The sequence below is a fragment of the Halichoeres trimaculatus genome, unplaced genomic scaffold, assembly GCF_033239565.1.
Source record: "Halichoeres trimaculatus isolate MK-OKI-2021-1 unplaced genomic scaffold, fHalTri1.1 fHalTri1_scaffold_7, whole genome shotgun sequence".
Classification (NCBI taxonomy): Eukaryota; Metazoa; Chordata; class Actinopteri; order Labriformes; family Labridae; genus Halichoeres; species Halichoeres trimaculatus.
In genome coordinates, this window is record NW_027437185.1 from 21443582 (window position 1) to 21466271 (window position 22690).

General features: G+C 41.5%; 3 protein-coding genes across 4 annotated transcripts; 2 read left to right on the forward strand and 1 right to left on the reverse strand.

The window, feature by feature from the left end:
- Positions 1-543: 543 nt before the first annotated feature.
- On the forward strand, positions 544-9760 carry rnf20 (ring finger protein 20, E3 ubiquitin protein ligase). The gene is made up of 22 exons (XM_074674639.1): positions 544-673; positions 987-1167; positions 1704-1772; positions 1884-1982; positions 2074-2221; positions 2335-2520; positions 2624-2739; positions 2848-2994; positions 3092-3166; positions 3277-3396; positions 3947-4126; positions 4535-4670; positions 4790-4911; positions 5059-5215; positions 5350-5671; positions 6323-6440; positions 6540-6689; positions 6783-6995; positions 7237-7362; positions 7543-7683; positions 7946-8050; positions 9075-9760. The coding sequence occupies exons 2-22, from the start codon at positions 997-999 to the stop codon at positions 9249-9251; spliced, it is 3078 nt and encodes a 1025-aa protein (XP_074530740.1). The 5' UTR covers positions 544-673; positions 987-996; the 3' UTR covers positions 9252-9760.
- Positions 9761-9886: 126 nt separating this feature from the next.
- On the forward strand, positions 9887-13954 carry LOC141793360 (uncharacterized). 2 transcript variants are annotated; one of them, XM_074673992.1, is made up of 4 exons: positions 9887-10850; positions 11201-11260; positions 12626-12728; positions 13010-13954. In XM_074673992.1, the coding sequence occupies exons 1-4, from the start codon at positions 10626-10628 to the stop codon at positions 13357-13359; spliced, it is 738 nt and encodes a 245-aa protein (XP_074530093.1). In that variant the 5' UTR covers positions 9887-10625; the 3' UTR covers positions 13360-13954. The 2 variants fall into 2 exon arrangements, with proteins under 2 accessions (XP_074530093.1, XP_074530094.1); XM_074673993.1 differs by lacking the exon at positions 11201-11260 and having other exon boundaries at positions 9888-10850; positions 13010-13951.
- Positions 13955-15760: 1806 nt separating this feature from the next.
- Positions 15761-22456, reverse strand: LOC141793359 (uncharacterized). The gene is made up of 8 exons (XM_074673991.1): positions 21515-22456; positions 21291-21342; positions 20188-20454; positions 19328-19612; positions 18443-18618; positions 18244-18333; positions 18056-18097; positions 15761-17413 (listed from the first exon to the last, which is right to left on the reverse strand). Exons 2-8 carry the CDS (start codon positions 21328-21330, stop codon positions 17255-17257), a joined length of 1059 nt encoding a protein of 352 aa, XP_074530092.1. The 5' UTR covers positions 21331-21342; positions 21515-22456; the 3' UTR covers positions 15761-17254.
- Positions 22457-22690: the final 234 nt, after the last annotated feature.

Consider the following 22690-nt stretch of genomic DNA (forward strand, 5'->3'; position numbering starts at 1 on the left):
GGCATGTGCTGCTACTTCTTTTGGCCAGATTACCCTTGTGAGGTCTTGGTCTCAATGGATCTTTGGTCTGATTTATGATAAATGATAAATGTGAAAAAATCTAAGACAGTCTGTAATAATTAAACAGAGTACCTGCAGGTTGTTTCATCATTGTCTGTAGTCCAATACTTTCAGTAACCAAATAATAAAATACCCCCCCCCCCCCCCCCCCCAAAAAAAAAAAAAAAAGACTAAACATATACATCAAAAATGAAACCCTTTTATTGATTGATACGAATAAAATCACGCAACGATGGAACTTTTGAATAAGTTTCTTAGAGAAGAGCATTATTTTACAGTAAATGTATCATTTCCTTGTCTCTATATACATTGATATAATTTACAGTATTTGTCTGAGGTTTTAGTTTTACATTACTTAGAAAAGAACATGGATGTATTTAGCCATAATTCTGAATTGTTTGTACACAGTGAGTTGTACCATAGACTGATAAATGAAGGTAATCAAATATGAAGTGAAAAGAAAACGTGTTTACCTCCACAGCGACAGGGGGCGCAATGTCACCTGAAGATAGACCCACTGTCCGGTTACCTTTCCGTTTCCGAGAGGCAAGAGCCGCATCAACACAGCCACAGACAGGCTCTGTGAAATTAAAACCAGTTTCAAGGAGAAACCGTAAGTCCTCGGTGGATAATTTTCAGATACAAGTTTATTAAAGTTAATGCATATATCTGTAGGACTGAAATCATTCATGTCACAGAATCAAAGGCGGTTAGAGGAAGCATTAGCAAATAGCTAACGTTAGCTTGATGTAACGGCTCCTTAATTCAGTTTCAGACTTTGTTTTAAATCTCAGTACTTAGTTAGAGATACAGAGTTCACATAGTGTTTTGATAATCGAGCTGCATTTAGTTATCGTCTACTTCTCTGAATCCAACAGTCCTCGACATTCTTTGGTCTTGATAATTTGCTTTTCTGTCTCTCTCAGCTGTCTGAGGATGTCGGGACAGAAGCGTCCTGCTGACCCCAGCGGTCCCTCGTCCTCCGGTGCTCCCCCAGAGAAGAGGAGGGAGAGGGAGGGCGAAGACGGGGGTCCCGGTGTCAGCGCTGCCGCCGGGGGGAGCACTGCGGTGGAGACTGTTATCAAACTGGGAGGAGTGTCCAACTCAGTAAGCCTTCTGTGTTATTTTGTCTCACAGCCACTCTTTTTGTCTGCATCTCTCTATTTCTCTTTCCCTGTGTTTGTGTCTGTTAATCACTGTATCCTTCTCTGCATCTTTCTATTGTTCTCTCTGACACTGTCTGCCTCTCCTCATCTCTATGTTCTCTCTTTGCATTTCTCTTCATCTCTCTCTTTCTCTGCATCTCTCTATTTATCTCTCCTCCCCTCTCTGCATCTGTATATTTCGCTCTCTTCTGCGCTTCTATATTTTTCTCTGCCACTCTGCATCTCTCACTCTAACCTTCACACAGTGAGATCAGACTTCTTATCTTGTCTTGATGATGAGGCTTAATTAAAAATAGACCATTAGCAGGTCTAGACCTTTTCATGTTTTTGGGAATCTTGAGATTTTTTTGTTTGTTGTGATTTGGTGCTATATAAAAACTGACTTATTGATTGATCATACTTGTGAATATATGTTTATCCACAAAGATGTTTTCTCTTCTTTGTGTTATCGCTAATGCTACAGAATTTTTTTTACAGGAGGAACAGGACATCAAAGCCCTTCAGGCAAAGAACCGAAAGTTGGGAGAAGCTCTTGATCAAAGACAGGTAAATTGAAACTCCGTCAATTTTCAGCCACTCTTTTAATTTCTCTTTGGACCTGCACTTATGCATGCTCTCACTGGGAAAAGGTTCATCTGGTGGTATGTTGGTTTGTAGGTGATCGAAGATGAATTGCGAGAGCGTATAGAGAGGCTGGAGACTCGCCAAGCTACTGATGATGCCAGTCTGCTGATTCTCAATAGATACTGGAACCAGGTAAACAAGTTCAGGCCAGGAAGAAAAAATGATGTGTTCATTCCTACAGAGCTCAAATGGTCTTAATGGAATTCCATTCTCTCGCCATTAGTTTGATGAAAACATCAAACTGACCATCAGACGTTATGATCAAGCAAGTAGTGAACCAGAGAAACCTCCGGCAAATGAAGGACGGAGCCTGAAGCCAGAAACTCCAGAGCCTGATGGTGACTCTAACCAGGAGAGAGCAAAGGACAGAGGTAATGACACAGACTAAGGCATAACTGTAACTTAAACTCAACATGTTTCTTAATGTGATCAACAGAAATAGAAAGCTAAACAAAAATCTTCCATGCTGATGATTTTCACCCAGGCCACCAGGGAGAGACAACAAACTCCTTTTTAGCCACACTGGCGAGCAGCAGCAGTGAAGAGATGGAGGCTGAGCTCCAGGAGAGGGTGGAGTCCAGCCAGAAACAGGCCAGTCATGTGATGGAGATTTATGAGTGTCTGAAGAGCATCGTGGATAAACTGAAGAATGAGCTGGATGCTGGAGCTGGTGAGATGAATCAGAGGGTAGCATGGGTAGTAAAACACGATCTTTGACACTGCAGGAACAGGCTCAGCTGAGAGGGAAAAATGTGTTGTCTCTTTTGTTTCAGAGGGCAGTCTGTGGCAGATAGCTTCCAAACTAAATGCTCTCCTGACGAGTGAGAATGAGCGGCTGCAGCAGCTGACAGAGGACCTCAAGCAGAGGCACAGTCAAATGACGAGTGAGGTACTGCTGCAATATGCCCCTCTTTAGAAGTCACATCTACTAATAACATTTCTGTGGTTAGAACATGTTTATATTAATGACTAAGTTTTTCTATTTTGTCTTATCCAGTCCCGCACTCTGGGTCGTGCAGCTAACAAAGCAGACCAACGAATAGGCGAGCTTCAGGTTCTGATCGAGGAGCTCCAGTGGGACATGGAGAAGATCCGCCGCAGAGAGAACAGACTGAATGCACACTTGAGTGAGATACTGGAAAGGGTGAGTTCTTTTTCTCTCCATTTTCCCATGTCTCTTTGTAAGTGAAAGTGAGGGGCTTTGTTTTCATTTGAAAGTGGGGCTGTCTTTTATTCTTCAGGTGAACAGTAAAGGCTATAAAGTGTGTGGGGAGGCCAGCAGTGTTTGTGGGACCATCACCATTAATAAGAGAAAGGTAAGAGGTTTGATGAAGTTTCATTGGATTTAGTGAATCAAGTGGATTTTTAATGTTGTTGCATCTCTCTGACCACTTTTCTTAACACTTGATCTGTTTCTGTTTTCAAGTTTGAAGAAATGAACAGTGAGATGGATGAGAGCAGAGAGCTGGCAGATAACCGTCTCATTGAGCTGCAGAAGCTCCAGCAAGACCTGCAGAATGTGCATCAGGAGAACAACAGTATGAAAGTGAGTGATTTTTATTTGGATCTTAATTCTAAAATGATCTTATATGGATGAGGTTGTTAATCTTCACAACACCAAGATCTTATTTCTTTAGTTTGGTGTTATCAGTAAAATGCAAACTGTTGAAACTTGACTTAACAGTCATTTATTGTAAATTTTGACATTTTTTCCCATCATAGTTTGACTTGATTTTGCGCAAAAAATACCTAACATTATTCAACCAACTCAGTAATGGCTGAAGAGTTCATTTCATCAAGCACAGTGAATTTTGATTGGATAAATACATTGCTCACATCATGGGTTGGGTTACAGTAAAAACTTTCTTCATCTATCTTTTGGATATCAAAGAAAGGATGAAAAACAGGGTGAGAGGAGGAAGTGGCATGTGGACAAGATGATGCTGGTTAGAGCTGAATATGTGCCACCTGCAAAAATGGCTTGCCTCATGTGGCACGATGCTCTGCTTTATAATGCGATTCCATGAAAGTAGCTAAATTCCATTACAAAGTTAACTCTGTGTCTGCTTCTTTTTCTTCCCTTTCCCTTTGTTCAGGCCGAGCTGATGAGTCGAGCAGAGGGTATGGTTAAAGAGACTTCTGAGTACCGCTGTCTTCAGTCACAGTTTTCTGTTCTCTACAACGAGTCCCTGATCCTCAAGGCTCAGTTAGATGAGACACGTGCTCGTCTCAACACCACCAGAACAGCCAGGCTTCGACAGCTGGAGCACATGGAGGTAAGTCTGACTTTTTCAATCGATGGGTGCATTCCTGTGTAAGTATTCTTGTTGTTTGTGTGTTTGATTTGCAATAAATAGAAAGTATTTTATTAGACAGATACATCGCATATGAAGCTGACAAAGACCATTGCAAATTAACAACAGTTCATTAATGAACACCTTTCCAACATTTAACTTCAGCCTTCCCAGCTGTTTGAGTGACATCATCCCTTTTGTTCAACCATACCATAGTGCATCCTGAGTGGAGCATTAGCACCACCTGCTGCTTATTTCAATTAACTTCCTTTCTTATTCAAACATCAGTCTGTTCATCTCAACTTGTGTTTGATTTATAGAAATTGCTTTAAAAATTTTCCACTTTTCAAAGGAAATTTGACTTTCTTCTTCTCGTCCCTCCATGAGCAGAATGATGAAGTGGCTCTGCAGAGGAAGGTTCGTACAGAGGTCTTTCAGCTAGAGGACACTCTGGCTCAGGTCAGGAAGGAGTACGAGATGCTGCGTATTGAATTTGAACAGACCCTCGCTGCCAATGAGCAAGCAGGTACCTAACACACTGGAGCTGGAATGATGATTGACGTGTGTGAATGATACCATGAGTCCTTCCACTTCTGAGTAAGTTTACAGTCTGTTTTGCTCTGACTCCTCTCTCCTTTCTCTCAGGACCTATCAACAGAGAGATGCGTCACCTGATCAGCACGCTGCAAACACACAACCAGCAGATGAAGGGAGAGGTGGTGAAATTCAAGCTTCGACTGAGAGAGACTCAAGCTGAGCTCAACCAGGTAGGTTAGAGGGATGTCATCTAAGAGTTTCGCGTTTACCTTTTATGAGCAGGTAGAGATGATTTCATCAGAGGTCACTTTGATAACCACATTCTATGGTCATTCAAAGACAGAACACAGCAGCTCATTCATATGTTGTGTTTTCAGGTCCGGGCCTCGAAAGGAAATGCCATCCTTCAATCCCAGTCAAGCACAGAGATGGATGTAAAGGATGAGACAACCTCACCTTCTACTCCAGCTGTCTCCGGAGAATCCACAGTTAAGACAGAGCCTGACAACGGTTCCTCAACACCCAGCAGCACTGGTGACTAACACCTTTCTCACTTTATGAAATTTAAACGCAGTTTGTGTTAATGAAAATCAGAATCCAGAGTTTTCATGACATACTTTAACTTGTTACTTATTGTACATCTCACCGTTTTTGTTGCTGTTTTCTAGGAGCATCAGTGAAAACAGAGCCTGGATTAGAACCTGAAGCAGCAGTAAAAGAGGAGGAGAAAGAAGAAAAGAAAGAGAAGGAGGAAAAGAAAGAGGTAATAAAGAAAGAGGAGAAAGACAGAGAGAGGGAGAAAGAGAAGGAAAAGGAGAGGGAGAGGCCAACCCGCAGCAGTGGAAGCAGCAGCAGCGTGGTGAAGGACGAGAAAGAGAAGCCGGGGAGCAGCAACCAACCAGAGGAGGCGTCCGGAGAGCGCCTGTCGATGGTTGGAGGATCAAAGAGGAAGGAGATGGAGCAGCTGAAGATTGTCAGGGCGGAGCTCAAGTGAGTGCCATGTGTGGAAATTAATACTGTTTCCCATGTGTGAGTGATCACTCAGGTCATGCTGGGTCACCACCTCTGTTAGACTTCAAAAATAGATCAACTCAAAACTCATACAAAGAAAATAAAAAAGCTCAAGAACTGGTACAGTTATTTAGTTAAAATGAAGAAATTATGTCATGTTAGGTGTTTTATCACCTATGACCTGAATTTCGAAACAATTCTTTTCCCATAAATGATGCTCCATGCCCTATTTTTTTAAGATAATGTGTTTTCTGTGTCACACTGGTCGAAGAGGATATTTTGCAACTTCTTAGCATTTTGTTGTTGTTTTTTTAATCCGCTGTGGGTTTATTTGTTTTCCTTGATGCTATGGTTACAGTCAGTCAGCCTCAAGCATCAATAACCTGCTGGCCACAACACTCATAAAAGAAGTCTCTTGTTCTCTTGTATTACCAGCAGTGACTTGTGGATTAGAAGACTCAGCCAGTGTAAACAAAAAACGTAATCCCTGAGAAATGGCTGCAAATGACCTACCTGCCTGCTTCTCAGCTACTTCTGTCCAAGGTCTTTTTGAACTGGTTTGCCGGGTTCTCATGGAATTCTGACTCTTTCTGTCGATGTTTCTTTTTTATGATGACCATGACTGTGCAGAAAAGCTCAGGAGTCCCAAAGGGAGATGAAGCTGCTTTTGGACATGTACCGCTCAGCACCGAAGGAGCAGAGGGACAAAGTCCAGCTCATGGCTGCAGAGAAGAAATCCAAGTCAGAGGTGATTATAAACACGTTCACTTCCTTCAAGAGGTTTTGTTTCATGAGTGAACATGGTGGGTTTTCAAGAGCAGAATATTGAATGACATGCTGATTTCAGGGAGAGGAGCTGCGGCAGCGACTGAGAGAGCTGGAGGAGCGGGAGAGGAGGGAAGGCAAGAAAATGGCAGACGAAGAAGCTCTGAGGAAGATCCGCTCTGTGGAGGAGCAGATTGACATCCTCAACAAAAAACTCTCTATAGCAAAACAGGTACAGCTGCTTGTCATTTTTGATTCAATGCGCTCTGGAAAAAAAAAAAAACTCCTTTTGCTCTCTGACACACTGCCTTCCTCCCCTCTGCAGGAGGAGGATGCGCTGCTGAGCGAGATGGATGTGACTGGCCAAGCCTTCGAAGACATGCAGGAACAGAACATTCGTCTGATGCAGCAGCTCAGAGAGAAAGACGATGCAAATTTCAAGCTGATGAGCGAGCGGATCAAGTCCAACCAGATTCACAAGCTGCTGAAAGAGGAGAAGGAGGAGCTGGCCGACCAGCTGCTCACTCTAAAGACTCAGGTGAGCTTTTTAAAAAATGCTAAGTCATTTCTCACTCTTCTGCTTTAAACGTCTTTTTTTCTACTAAAAGCTTCTCAAAATAAACTTTTGAATTAAAGATCTAACACAGTCATATGCTGAGTAAGCTTTGATTTGCTCCTCTGTCTCCACTTCCAGTACCGAGTAATCACTATTTTCAGTTGCCTCCTTGCTCTTTTGTGTATCTAAATATTTTTTTATTTTCATATTTTGCTGGATTCAGGTTGATGCTCAGCTACAGGTGGTTCGGAAGCTGGAGGAAAAGGAGCGCCTCCTGCAGGGCACAATCAGCACTGCAGAGAGGGAGTTGGCACTGCGAACACAAGCCTTAGACATGAACAAGCGCAAGGTAACACAATGTTCTGTAAAGATAGGCCACAGCTGCAGAGTGAACTGGTACATTAAAGGAACAGAATCTAGCCTGAACAGACTTGTGCTGGTTCAGAAAAAGTTTTCTGATTATGCATTGATGAACTATTGCGTAGTATGAGGAGACTATAGAGTCTAAAACCCCTTTGTTTGCCCCCAGGCCCAGGACTCCGCTTCACTATCTGAGGAGGTGCGGACGCAGCTGGAGCAGGTTCAGCAGAAACTGAACTTGGTCAGAGAGGAAGTTGTAGAGAACAGTATCTCCCGTGAAAAAGAGTCCTTTAATGCACGACGAGCACAGGTAACAACACATAAACCAATAATTACACACAAGCAGTCTAAAATAAAGTTAGAGCTCTTTTTTCTCCACTCTTTTTGTTTCATGCAGGCTTATATTCTTATTGTAAAGCTAACCTTTTCGTGTTGTGCACTCAAGCTGTTATAGGACGATACAGTAATCCACTATACAGACTGCTAAAGGGTATCCATAGGGTCTGTTGACAAGTGACAGAGCGCCCAGGGAGACTGACTGGTTTTACTCACAGCTGTTTGCTGTGTTTCAGGAGGACATCTCCAAACTCAGAAGGAAGATTGAAAAAGCGAAGAAGCCGGCTGAGAAAATCAGCAACGGGGACGACATCCTTAATGAAGAAATCAATGACTATAAGGTTGGTTTCTGTCGTACTGAAAAAAGTGTTGAAAACGCACGGTTCCTGTTCTTTGGAGAAATCAGAATCCAAAAGCAGTCATTTAAAAGCACCAGGGGATCACTGAGACTCCAAAGAGTTTTATTCTGCAGGTGATGGTTAACTCCAAAGACAGTCTTTACACTTGTTGCACAAGAAAACATTTACATTTCCCAATTTGCCTCCAGACAAAAGTTGGAAAGAAAAAAGATGAAAGTTGGAATAGAGGGTCCATTGTGCTCTAAATAGAGACTTAGCCTGCAGCTTATTTGCTCTGAACAACACATAAACTTACAAATGGTTAGCATTAACTACCTTGTATTTGAGTGGTTGTATTGCAGCATGTGAACAGTACAGGTTGTTTCTACTCACTGAAAGAATTGCACATTTTTCCAAGGACACAGTTACTGAAACACAGTGCAGCTTTGGACCGAAGCGGTTTACTCCTCTTTAGCCTTCATGCTGAGCCAACCAGTTGCTTTCATGAACTTATTTTGCTGTAAAGAGATTGTTATGGATCCAATTTGTCAAACTCTGTGCAGCTTTCCTGAAGTGTCTTCTTGGCAAACACGAATTCACAATGCTTGAATGATGTAGTTGGTAGCTTAAAAAGCAAGAGTCAGAGTCCAATCTTAAATTATTTCAACACCTGAGGTCAACAAACAGGCAGATGGGACTTAGTGTTGATATATTTATCTGGTTTGCAAAAAAGTGACTACCAATGTGATTACTCACACAACTGTGTGAAGACTGCTCAGTTGGGTAGGCGGTGTAGCCTCCTGCTGTACCTTTAGGATGAGCGTTTTTCTTTTCTGTGGGCTCCATTGTCATGAGAATTGGCCAGAGCTACATCTGGGTTGTATTCATCCTTCATCTCACGTGTTGTGTTTTTCAGGACAGTTGAGCTTCAGGATATTTGAGGCCTCTCTTTACAATCCATCCAGCTCAGGTAGAAATGGCTCCTCATCTCATAGTTCAACCGCTCTCCCTCTCTGTTTCTCCCCAGGCGCGTTTAACATGTCCATGCTGCAACTCTCGGGTAAAGGATGCAGTGCTGACAAAGTGCTTCCACGTCTTCTGCTTCGAGTGCGTCAAGACACGCTACGACACCCGGCAGAGGAAGTGCCCAAAGTGCAACGCTGCCTTCGGAGCTAACGACTTCCACCGCATTTACATCGGCTGAAGCTGCAGGGGGGACGCTGCCAGGACCGAGACTCACCACTCAGATCATGGAACACTCTTTCTCCCTGATGTTAAGGACACAATCAGTGTGATATTAGTGGCTGCAGTGACGCTCTGAACTGAACACTTCATATTCTTTAACAGTGACTGAATTCAATTTCCTTATCCAGTATTCACCATTTTACCGAACATTTTCAGAAATCAGTGGAGGAGGAATGTAGCGACCTGAGATTCTGCAACTTTACATGACATTCCAAGTGTGTGTGTGTGTGTGTGTGTGTGTGTGTGTGACAGAGAGTGAGAGAAAGAGAGAAAGGCAAACCAGCATACAAAAAAAACAGTGAGAAAACTAAAACATGGTGGATGTTTGTTTTATGTCGATGTGTGTACTGTTTGTCATTGTAGCTACATTTTTTACTTGAGCGCTGCCTCTGTGTGCTCCTAAGTGTTCATAAATCTGTAAAACTCTTTAATTTCTGTTCTTCTGGTAATTAAACTGACCTCTGAAGGGACCACATCGCTTTTTTCCATCTTAAATTCTTCACAAGTTATAAAATAATTGTAACATTTAACCTAGAGCCTTGAACCACATGTCCCAGTGTGCAAATCTCTTTTTATCCGTGTGCACAGCGCCCTCCTCCTCCTCCTCCTTCCCCTCCCTGAGGATGTAGACGTGTTTGCATACTGGAAACTGACTGTAGGAACGCTTGGAGGAAGGGAGCGTCATGCGGGAGCAGCGACAGGGGTTTTTTTGTGAAACGTTGTGAAACATAATCCATCGCAGGCGCAGAGCATTTGATAGTCGCTCGGAGACAAAGAAGCAGCAGAGTTGCTCGGTGCGGAGCTCAGGGCTGAATAAGAGGCTTTAGGAGACTCGTGCTCGGCTCAGCGCCACCGCGTTTCTGCTACCGTTTCTTTTTTTTACGCGCAAAGAAAACAACTTTTGGAAACCCTCATGCGCCATATTTTCGTTACTAACTACTCCCTGCTGCGTCTTGACTGACAAAGATCACCTCTGCTTCTGGATCAAAGCCTTAAACCGTTTCTTACCAAATATAGACACTGTTAATGCTGGGGCGTCCTTGACGGAGCGGAACGGTCCCAGCTGCCAAAGTTTATAATTAAATTCTCAAACCATTTGGAGTTGGGTTTTTGAACAACACATGTTTTGTAATTTGCTAATGGACTCTTGAATTAGTTATTGAAGCAGCTGGAGTTGGTCTTTCAATTTGTCTGCCCAGCCTGTTGATTGAATCTGCTCTGACTGCTCTCAACAGAAGCCATTTTTAAGTCTTTAATTTACTCGATCTGCATCGGACTGCAGCGTTTACTTGTGCACATAAATATTTTTTCTTGCGCTCCAAAATCTCCAATAATGATTCTCTGTGCGTCTGGGCGCGGTGGATATGCCATGGCTGGGTTCCTGTCGGTGCTCGTGTTGGTGGTGGGTTTGGCTGTAGCTGAAGCCGAGCAGACCAAGGCAGCAGAGGGGAGCCCACCGCCGGTCACCCTCCGGACTCTGATCACCGGGAGCTGCCAGGAGGTGCAGCGGTACGCGGAGTCAGTGCTGGGAAGCGGGGTGATCCGCTCAGTGACTGAGGTACGGACAGGGATGGGGCTTTGGGCTTCACTAGCTCCTGCAACAGGAAGTGGATTTCTCTCCTTATTATGCTGGCCTTTTGGTCTAACTTCACTGTTTTCTCTATTAATAACTAAACCTCTCTCATTTTAAACCTCTAACCTTTTCATCTCTCTTCATTATTCACCCCTCACACACATTCCTCTCCCAATGCCCCTCAACTTGTTAATCTCTCCCCTGATCCCCTCATTTACTCTGCCCTCATTTCATGGCTTCTTATATCCATGCATCACTCCCTGCAACCACACACACACTACACACACACACTTCTGTCTCCCTGCTTCCTCTCGCTGTGGCTCACTTTTCCCCAGAGTGCAGTGTTGTTTCTTGAGTCATATCTGGGTCAGGAGAACGTCTATACAGTGGCTATGGTAAGGAAACAAATCCTCATGGGTGTCTCCATCTAGCCTGCCCTGAGTCCTCTCATGTGGCTTTGTTTAGGCTCATGTCACCCCCTTATAGTTGGTGCTGAGAGTAGCAGCATGTCTGTGTTGCAGCTGTGGCCATGTGAGTGTGTTTTATCCTGTGGTGAGTGCATGAGAAGTCTCAGTATGGTGCAGCTTGTGAGCTTGAAGTTTCAGAGTTTGTTTAGTGATGACAAGTTGAGTGAAGTTGTTCAACTTGACTCGGTGAGAATGCAAAGTATAGGGTGTGTGCATGATCTGTGAAAGTAAAAATTATTTGAACTCTGTGAAGTAAAACATAGCTCTCATTGGCACTCTAAAACATTGATGGATTAAAGAGAGAAACTGCAGCCCATTGAGTTTTTCCCCCTTTTTCTTTTCTTTTTATGGCTGTACTCCCCTGTACCTGTCAGTTTAGTTCTCAGGTGATTAACAGTAGTTATGCCTCAAGCCTTCTTTGTGGTCCAAGCACCTGGGAAAGTGTTTTGATATAACACACTCTGCAGCATTTCAACAGCTTCAACAAGTTAGGGTTACATTACATCATAAAGTAGAGATGAGCATAGCTTAACATGCTACAAAGCTAAGCATTTTATTTTTATCTAAGGAAAGTGTTGCTTCTCTTTTCTCATACAATCTTTTGGCCATATCTTCCTGCTGCTGACCTTACTGGTAATTAATCCAAATAAAAACATGAACGTATTGCATCAGTTGTTAAATTAAACCTGATGAATACTGAAATGATGTAGCGTGTCATTACTGTTACAGTGACAGAAGCCTGACTCTTGCCTGGACATACTGCTCCGTCCCCATGTTTAGTGTAACAGGTGCAGATAAGAAACTTGTCCACTGCACTGGGCTATCCTTGACCTTGCTTGACAAGGTGGCACTGTGTATGTGTGAGTGTGTGTGTGTGTGTGTGTGTGTGTGTGTGTGTGTGTGTGTGTGTGTGTGTGTGTGTGTGTGTGTGTGTATGTGTGTGTGTGTGTGTGTGTGTGTGTGTGATTTTGGGGGGGTTGGTGTGTAGTGTCAGTACAGGAATAGAGGGGGACACCGTCCAGCTGTCACTTGCATGTGCAGCTGTTTGTTCAAGTCAACAATGCAGCACTTCTTCTGTCCTGAAGAAGATCTGCAGTTGTGTGTAAAGTCATCAGGCAGGTTTTCAAAGTATCAGTCTTGCTGCACTTCAAAACAAGTTAAAGTTAATCTGAACTATCTGACTGCTTACTTCTATGAGCTAAAACACCTCTGCATGATTGTTCATGTGATAAGAATGCTGCCTCTCATCATTGTTATTCTGTTAAGTAACGCGCCTCTCAACCTTCACTACAGTTTTTCGAGATGGTGATCCGATTCTTGGCTGAGGGTGCTGCCAGTGGCCTGAACGTCATTGCTGTATATGTCACAGAAATCCTCAGGGTCACAGGGTTTGATGGTGGGTACCAGGATGTGTTTGTGTTAAGGTTTCAATGCATGCTTTACTGTTACAATCCTCTGTATGTGCAGGATCCTTCAGGTAAGAGAGGATCCATTGCAATAAAAGTTTTAGGCACCAGTGAAAATATGCAGACTTGCCTCTCCCTCAGGGAGTTTGTCTGCCACTCCTTTTTCAGTGTCAGTGTTTTCTACTGAAGCTCTCAGTGTAACAAGAAGGTATTATCAAGCTCCAGACCTTATAAAAAGAAGCTTAAACCGGACTTCCTTTCCCTCCCACAGCTGCAGTTCCTCGCGTCACCCCGGAAGCCGTAGCAGCAGTTGCCCAGTGGGGCCTGTTGGCCCTCATTGGCTACTGGGTGCTGTCCATCGTCTTGCGTCTCTTCCTCTGTGTGGCAAAGCGGGTGTTCTGGGTAGTGAGAACCGTTTTGGCGCTCTGGCTTTTCGGACTGATCGTGACAGACAAGACCGCCTCAGCAGAGACCACGGCGGTGCGAGTGGGTGGCCTGGTTCTGGTGTGCGTTGTGTTGTCTCTGCTCACTTCGGGCTCTGATAAGACCTCTGCAGTTGAGGACCGGCTGAGCACCCTGGAGTCCCGAGTGAAGGCGGTGGAGAAGAGGAAAGGGGAGTAGTGACCAGAGAGGGTGAAGGGGAAAAACTTAAAAATGGACAAGGGAGATGGAAGTGTTGGATAAGAAAATAGAAACATCGTTGTTTCTTTGTGTGTCACACTGTTTGGGGAAATAAACAAATCTGAGGGATTTTTAATCAGAAATTCTCTTTTTTATTATTGCCTTTAGAAAATGCAAAATAAGTGTATACGCTAGATAATAACATGTGATTTTATTACTGATGATTATGATAAACCACATGATAAACCACAAAGGTGTTGGAAGGCTGCAAGTGCAAGGCTAGTGAGAAGAGGATGGATCCTAAACTGCCAAACATCAGTTTTTACACAACAGCACCAAAAAATCAAGACAACAGAGAAAAGTTCATAAACCTTATGACGCATAAATGTAGACTAAGTCACTAAGTGACAGCCCCCACTGGTTTCAGTGGGGGGTTTTGAAGCAGTGGCGGTCAAGTTACTGGGAATGCTGACTCAATCTAACTAACTAGATGGATAGAGGTGGAGTGAAGGCAGGTTTTAAGCCTCTGGCTAAGAGTTACATCATGTCTGTGTGACATGATCATGCAAATTTATGAAGGTCCAGCCTTCTTTATTTCTTTTTTCCTTTTTTTAAATAAATAATTAACTATTATATTTAAAAAAAAAAAAAAACTCCTGAAACAGTTTGTACAATTAAAGAAATTATTCTGAAAAATTCCTATGAGGCCGTTCAGAAGTTTGATTTAGCTGGGAAAACTTGTCTTTTTATAGCGTGTGTTAGTGCAGTTTATTTCGGTGTTATCATCACTATGGTTATTGCCTTGGCATGATAAGTTAAAGTAAAACTGATGGAAAGTAATTTAAGACTTTTGAGACCAAAAAAACTTCATTTTATTGAAAGTGTTGACATGTTGAGGAGAACTTAGGAACCACATTCATCCTCCCCTTTGCACCTTTTTTCAGACTAACGTTCTGTAAGTTTTCTCAATTTGCAACAAATTGAGTTTACAGGCACAGGGGCATTTCCATCTATGTTATGCTAGTTAATGCAAGCTGTTACTGTACTTTGTTTTGCTAAAGCAAACATGAACATGACAGAAAAAAAATGGTGGAAGGCTTCTTAGATGAGATTAAGCTTTAGACAGTTCACTTCACAAATCCAGTATCAGGCTGACTGGACTAGTAGCCTGAGTCTCTTCAGTCCTCTGTCCCTCTTTGGTTCCCTGCTGCTCAGTCAGCTGGAAGCTTTTTTGATTCTCTGGGTTGACACTAATGATCCTCGCCCCCACTGCCACTCCAGCCGAGTGGAACAACCTGACCTGAGAGCCAGAATTATTCCTGCTCGTTCAGCCTGCTGCAGCAAAACTCACTTCCCTCCTACTCGCCACTGCTGTGGAGTGCCAAGTGGGCCAAATATGAAACCACAATGAAACAAATTGTGTCAGCATCTCCCTACATCATCAGACTAACCTAGAGGGAGATGACAGTTTGACTATTGTCTTTAATATCTGTATATCACACTTGATGAGAGTTTAAGCTTCTAATTTTGATGAAAAACTATTGCTCAGCTGCAGTTCCTCTCAGCAATGCAGAGGTTTTTACTTCATTGTTTTTTTTTTTTTCCAGCCCACTCCTTTATGGTTTTATTTCCCTCTCACTGCAGGATCTTTTAGCTGGTTTAAACAAAGCAGCTCTCAAACATAAGAGGCGTTTTGCAGATAAAGAACCAGATGTGTATTTTAGAAACTGTGAGACACAAAGAAATATCAGTAAAAAGGTTGGTTTTGTACTCATCATGTGACTGGGAAGTTTTCTCTAAATAAGCTCTTTTGCTTTTGGTCTATTTAACTTTCAAATAAGCAACTATTTGCTGTTGAGTTTACCAACAAATACCTAAAATAGGAATAACTCTGCTTGACATAAGCACACAAGGACATGATTCAGTCATCCTGGATTATCTGTTCTAGTCTGCACCTGTTAAATCCAGATTATAGTGTCAATGATAGACGCTGTCTGACTCTGTTTTCATTGATACTTCCGAAAGAAAAAATAAAGCACACAGTCACGCCTGCATATGTTGCTGTGATGGATTAGTGCTGCATTGTTTCAACAAACGGTCAGATCGTTAAGAGATTTAATTACAAAAACGTTAAGCCCAAAATCTACTTTAATTTGAACTGGTTGGAGAGGATTACTTATTATGTGACTAAATAAACTCAGTAATTAGATTTTAATAACCTCAGATTACATAAAGTTGTTTTATGTAATTATGACAAAACAAATTATTTTCATATTTTTGAGTTAGGGTTCAGATGTAGTTTCAATGTTGAAAGTTTACTGAAAGCACATGTGGTAACAAAGATTTGGTTATTACTCACTTCAACAGAAATACGACTCCACGGTTTCTTTTTCAACATCTGATGAGCTGGCTGTCTCCTGTGGTATGGTGGTGTGGGGGGTGACACGCTAGATGGGTGTAGCCTGTAGTAATATCATATATTTACAAGTACATTATGTTTTGTTACAGACACCGAAGAAGTGAAACAAGTGTTGAGAGACATCATGTATTGGCTGTTATAAGCTTTAATGCACCTGAAATAGTATGGCTACACAAAGATGTTTATGTAAAGTGCTCAGTTAACCAGAACATCTCATAACTGGGTTTGACATGTCCAAGGCTCCAGTCAGTGCTGAGAAAAGAAAACACTTTCCTGTCTTATTTATACAACAGTCATGAGCATCATGCAATTCAAAACATTCATAAGATAACAAAAACAATGGAAAAAACCTTCAAATGCAGCTTTGTGTTTGGTGCAAAAAAGACATGCAAAAAGAAGAGACTTGAAGTTTTTTTGGAAGTTTCCAGGAAGTCTATGACTTGAATTTAAGTTACAAAATATACCTGAGGCTCAGAGTTGATGTGGAACCACAATAATACAGCTTATATAGATGTGTCTACGCTCTCTAACTCTTCAGAGATATATACCAGTGTACAGAAAGACTGCACAACTTATCTGAAGTCTAGTCCTACTGGAATACACACTATTTATAAATCCACACTATAAAATGAGATTGCACAAAATCAATCCAGTCATACTTGAAGATACCTGTAAATTAAAAAAAAGTGGTTTTGCAGAATCAAGGCAACGTTTTTATCTTTCCTGATATTGTTTACAGTCTTCAATAAATGACACAAAAACCAACCAGCAAACAAATTAGTACTAGGTAAAATTGACAAGACTATTTTATCTTACGGCTCCTAAAATGTGACATGAGGTAGTAAAATGTTGTAGACATCCCAGAGCTTTTAAAGTTCAATTGCATGTTTTCAGAAATTGTCCCCTTAACCATGAGAGGCTGAATCCAAAGATCACTTCCTGCCACTTTTGGCTTTTTAAAAGCTCATATCCTTTCAGATAAATCAAAGTCACATAGACCGACTTTGCTTTGAAAGCTGTAACGATATTTGCCACAGTGGACCATCTAAGGGTATGAAATGTGGAGGCACAGATGTGTCAGCGCTAGAGGTGTAAATGCTTCTTTCTTCATCATGAAACCTGTAAAAATGTTCATAAGCTAGTCCTTAATTTAGGAAAGGCCCTTTGTGGCACTTAGTAAGTTGTTGAGGTCACTCTTGTGTCGGCAGATATGCACAGAAAGTCTTCAGCTGGTTAGCTTAGCTGAGCCTACACTACACTAGAACACCAGACACTTGGTTCTCTACAGAACAAATCTATTTGTATTAGCACTCCTTGGGCTCAATAATAAACCCCAATGTTGTTCTGTCAACTAAACAACAAATAGAAATGTGTTTTTTTGTGTTAACTCAACATGCTAGAAGTATTCCAGAAACTTAGTGAGACAAACAAATTTTGATTTTATATATCTTAAAGACAAGGCTCTAAGGCTTTCATTCAGAAGTTAAGTTTGTCTGAAGTATAAACATGAGACAGATTTGAGTCTGAACTGAGCGGCAGCTCAGAGGCAAAAGAGAGCTCAAATCGTGGTCCAGGGTCTTCAGTGGGGACTGGTAAAGTTGGAGCGTCTTCCTCCATGTCTGCTGCAGCAGAGACCTGGAGAAAAGAAGGCAGAGGTTTTGCTGTGACTGACTGATCCATGGTATTATATTTATGAGCCTTGCACACCAAGCTTGCTCAACCCTCAGGGGTTCACTGACAAAACGAGTACATTGGTGGTAGTAGTCCCATAATTCACAACCAGTCATTACAAAGCAGCCTGTTCCTTAAACAATATGATCTTAAACATGGTGCTCCAGGTTTTCTCCAAGGTATAAAAAAGCACTGTCACAATCCAAATAGTCAAACACATGACCACAGAGTAACAGTTTCATTGTGCAAATGCTTTTGTCAAGAGAAGGGTGTCTCTGGGTGTATCTGGCACACATGCAAGGATCTTGATATGAGCATCATGGGGAAGTCCCAACACAGCTTAAAGTCTGATGGAACAAAAGTACTGATTTTGCATGCTACTACTTTTGCCCTGAAATAAAAAAAACACTAATAAAGGACTACTGCTTGGATGCTCCATCCATATATATACTGACACAGGAGTAGATGTATACTGTGTTCAATTGTTGTAGTAAAAGTCACTTATTATGACAGCAAATATACTCAAAATGTCAGGTAAACTTTGAGAATAAGAACAAGAAAGTCCGCAGGAGACGTATTAAGATGCTGAAATTGATCACGTCATACCTCAGAGTAAACTGGTGGCACACTCACAGGAGGATTGTGTATCTACAAAGTTAAGAGACATGAAACACGTCAGTAGTAAAGAGAATGAAACGAAACAGTACTCACAATAACCACTACATGGCCTTATTTGATGTGGTAAGCAAACTTGCCCACAAGAGGACTTTTGCAAAGTATAAAACCAAGCTCACCAGTGGACGGCTGGGATTACAAGAAGGCAGAGCAGGGTGTAATGTTTCTGAAGGCTGTTCTCTTCTAGGCGCTGCAGGCTCTCTGTCATACTGTAGTTCAAATCAAACAGAAATACAACAAGACCACATAAAGGGCTTGAGTTTACTTCATAGTATTACATAAGAAGTGTAACTGAGCTTTAAGGCAGAATGTGCTCACCGTCAGGTAATTGGCAGCAGGTGAAGGTGCAAGTGCAGGTGTAGAATCAGGACTCTCAGAATCGTTCTTCTTAGTGGAGCTCTTATTACAACAGCAGTACTTTATGGTGCCACAGCAGCCGAATAAAATGAAGAAAATACCCATGGAAACGCCAAGGACGGAAACGTCAGATTCATCTGAAAAAGAGAGGATGTATATGCAGGAATTCAGGCATTAAAAATAAGGCCAACCTTAAGAAGACATGTGATAATACATTTTCCTGACAGCTACAAACCAATAAATTAATGCTTCAGATCTGACTGATAGTTTTGACTAAGAAGCCAACATGGCTCCCCCTGCTGACTGGCTGCAGAAATGGTCAAAAAACGTTCCGTGGCCCACATAACACATAAAAATGTTTTTTAACAGTAATGTAAAGTTCTTAATATGCCGATTGCAGATACCATACTCTGAGTTTAGTTAGAATTTTTCTGCAGTTTTCTTTACCCAACAAGAATCACAGTAAAAGAGGAACAGATAAAGAAAACGGAACATAACGAATTTTACTGCTGTGGACTGTACCCAGCCCAGAGTTATCAGTGGGTCAAATGTGTTTTGGAGTAGAAGGTAACGTCAGTCCCATAATGCTACTCTCCTGGTAGCTTCTGTGCATGCCTTGGCTTTAAATTCCATTTCTCAAACTGTGAAGAAAGGACTTGAAAAACAGTCTATATCCAGTTAATAATGAAAAGCTGCAAAAAAGCCAGTTTTCTTTTTCTTTTTGACTTTTAGCAACCCCTATTATTCAGCTGAGAAAAGTCTGTCTTTGTGATGAAGCCAAAGCTATTAACAAACATGAATTAATTTTTATCATCAGACATATTTTAAAACGTTAATGTTCCTTACACTCCATTTCCAGTATCATCACAAGGGCCTTGTTGTTGAGCTCATCCCTGATCTCAAAGCGTCCGCTGCAGCTCATTTCAAGGTTGTCATTTCTGATCCCACATTGATCTGACATCTCAAGCCCCGAACAAGTGTCATCAAAACGACTAACCAGATTTCCCTGAAGAACTATCTCATACTCATATTCTGCGTCTGAAATGAAGTAAATGTTGCAGGAGTCTGGTTCGAGATCAAATTCAATGGACATATGTTCACCAGGACTTCGTAGTTCATGTCTCATGTATGCTGGAAGAAAAAACACAAGACAGAAAATTTTACAAAAAAACAAAAAGATTTTTTTTACAAAAAGATCATATGACAAAAACTTCCACCCACTTTTCCCACGTTGTTTTTTTTTTTAACAAAGCATTACTGCTTTTTTCATTATTTGAGAATTATATTTAATTGCTTTAATGCTGAGGATAAAAAGAAAAGTTTGATATTGCTCTTGAACTTTCATGATAAATAAAAACTTGTGATTGGCTGAGCAAAAACAGCTCTTCTGGACTGAGGAATCTGGATAATAAAGTACAACAATGCCAAGTGTCAATTGGTCGAGAGCCAAAATTGAGATAATGCTCTTTAAATATATGTAAATTTCCGGTTACCTGCACAACACAAATGTTTACAGGTTTTGTGCAAAGCCAAGTAAAGCTTAGTAAAGCTAAGCTAAGCCATCTTTAGCATCTTAATATTTACTGTTACTGTTTACAGTACATCAATTAATCAATTCACTTTCTGTCTGAAGAATATAAGACTGTCTTGGTATAAGAGGCAACAGGTAAGGCAAAAAAATAATGACAAATAAGAATCATTCTCACGTTCGACCACCAAGATGTCAGTCCTCACATATGTCCGACTTCTGTCTCTTTGTTTGTAGATGCCACTGTCTCTTTGGGTTACGCTCTTTATCTTGAAGTAGGAATCAGTCACCTCGTACCTGCTGTCCTCAATGGCTAGAGGGTCAACTCGATTCCAAATGGTCCTCCATGATGATTCGGAATACATTGCGTACTCGAGGGTTTGAGCCCTTCTGAACAGCTTTATGCTGTAACTTTGGCCATAGTTCAACTCATCATCTGAGAGGCCTGGAGAGAACAGAAAAATGAAAAAAAAAATCATTACAACCTTGTGAACAGATTTTAACAAAATGTTTTTGGCAGCATGAATTCTTTAAATTTGACCAAAACAACTGTACATAGAGGAAGAGAAGCACAGTACCCCTGATGAAATCACAACACTTTTTGACAGGTCTTTCCATCCCAGGCCAATGACTTGTCAGTAAAACAACTATACAATGAATCTGACACCTCTTTCAGGCCACAGTCTGGTAAAATTTGAGCTAGCCTGATTTTTAACACTACAACTCTGAATCTGAACCAATTACGGTGCACTCCTTGCACAGCAAGCTGTGACTTGATGCTGGAAGATTAAACACTTCAACCTAATTATGTGTTCTGTCCAAATTATCAAAAAAAATATAATATTATTCAAACACTCCGGTAATTATTTGAATGTCAATAAATATAACACAGTGACTTGATCAGTTTTGGAGTGCTGGCTGGTTAGGCTTTTCCACCATTCTGACAATTTTTGTCAATATTTTACATTTAATGGCTTTAGTGGCAGATGAATTATTTTGGAAAATATTTTAAATCGAGCTATTCTGTGACATTACTACTAACCTCTGCTACCTGCCAAGATAAACAGGTTGGATGCCCTCGGCCTGGAAGACTCTGATAAGATAGAGTTACCTTTATTCAACATGTTTTTCCTCTATTAACTCTTAAGGCCAGAACATGGCCATTCTCGCAATAATGCGATTTGTAGCACCATGGACATTTTTTTCTCTGACTGACAACTCTTACCGATACTACATGAGCAGTGTTACTTAAGCATTAGCTACAATGTTATTTTCACTCACCCAGTGAAACGAGGGAACACAGCAGCAGCAACACTGTCATCTTCCGTTATAGCTGTAAAGACACACACACACAAACACACACACAACCTCCAATAAAAGGTCGTCGACCAGATAAGAACGCGATTTGATTCAACTTGGTCAAGACAAAACAGTTTCCATAACAACGAATACACCTTCCAACAGACGCAAACACAACTGTTGTGTTTATCGTTAGAATCGCAGACCTTCGGTAAAAATGATGAGCGCGTGAGTGGACCCTCCCAACAGGCCACGGTACTGGGCTCGCAAAACCGGAAACAGCAGTTTTAGGACCGCATCTGTGATGTCACAAGAAGAACTGTCGGCATAGTTACATTTTAGGGTTGCAGTTAAGGTCACACAAAAATCAAAATTCATTATGTCGAGTAAAAGATTTGGTCATTTAATGTACAAAGTGATGCAGTCGCAAACGATAGTTAGACTTTCGGTCCTGAAACTGCAGGTCTGCAGGCACAACGCGATCTCTCGTGCGGAGTTCAGGGACAGTAGGAAAAAACAGCAGACCGAACAAGAGGCAAGCTGAGCGACGCCAACGCAGTCGTGCAGAGGCTTCAGTGTTTTATACAGTCTATGGTGTTTCGGTGGCCCCGAAACTTTTTTTTTTTTGGCATTTTTTTCCTACCTTATATGTATTCTATTCACTTGGGTTTGTTGGGGTTTCTCTTATGTGTTCCTTTTTCATTTTTGCCATCCTATTTTCTTTTTTGCAAGTTGCAACTTTTGGTCTGAAAATGTAAGGCAATGTGGTAGTGCTAAAATCTGCAGTCCGTCAAGTGTCTGAGGCTCACTCTGGAAGTACCAGAAACCAAATACACATACCAAGCCAAAAAAGTCCTTTTCACAGCAGAAATAAACATGTTTACAGCCTGGTCCAAAAAATTACTCCTGTTTGGAGGGCTAATTCTACTGACATCACACACTGTACTGAATGTTTTTTGGAACGTGGCAGTTTAGAAGGTATTAAGACAGTGAATTTGTCCAGTCAGAGGCACTGATCAGCTGATTGACAGGCGGGGGCCCTATAGCTGTTGGTGTGAAAGCTCTAAGCCCACCCCATTTCCAGTATGGCTTCTGCCAACAATTTCACTTCAAAACTCAGTTTCAAAAACAGATGGGTGAGGACATGGAGACTACATCCATTCATAACACAGTCTATGCTTTTTTTTGTCATATTGTCTTTTGTTGTTATTTTTGATGCTGTTCTGTTTTGCACTTCAGGGCCACCACAGCTGGTCCACTTGAGACTAACTTCAAAGACTCCTGTGGCCTCATGTAAACTCATTTCAAAGAGCACATCTATATAACAAAACTAGCTTAGTGAACAGGGTGATACAAAAAGCTATTGGGGGGCAGTATATTTG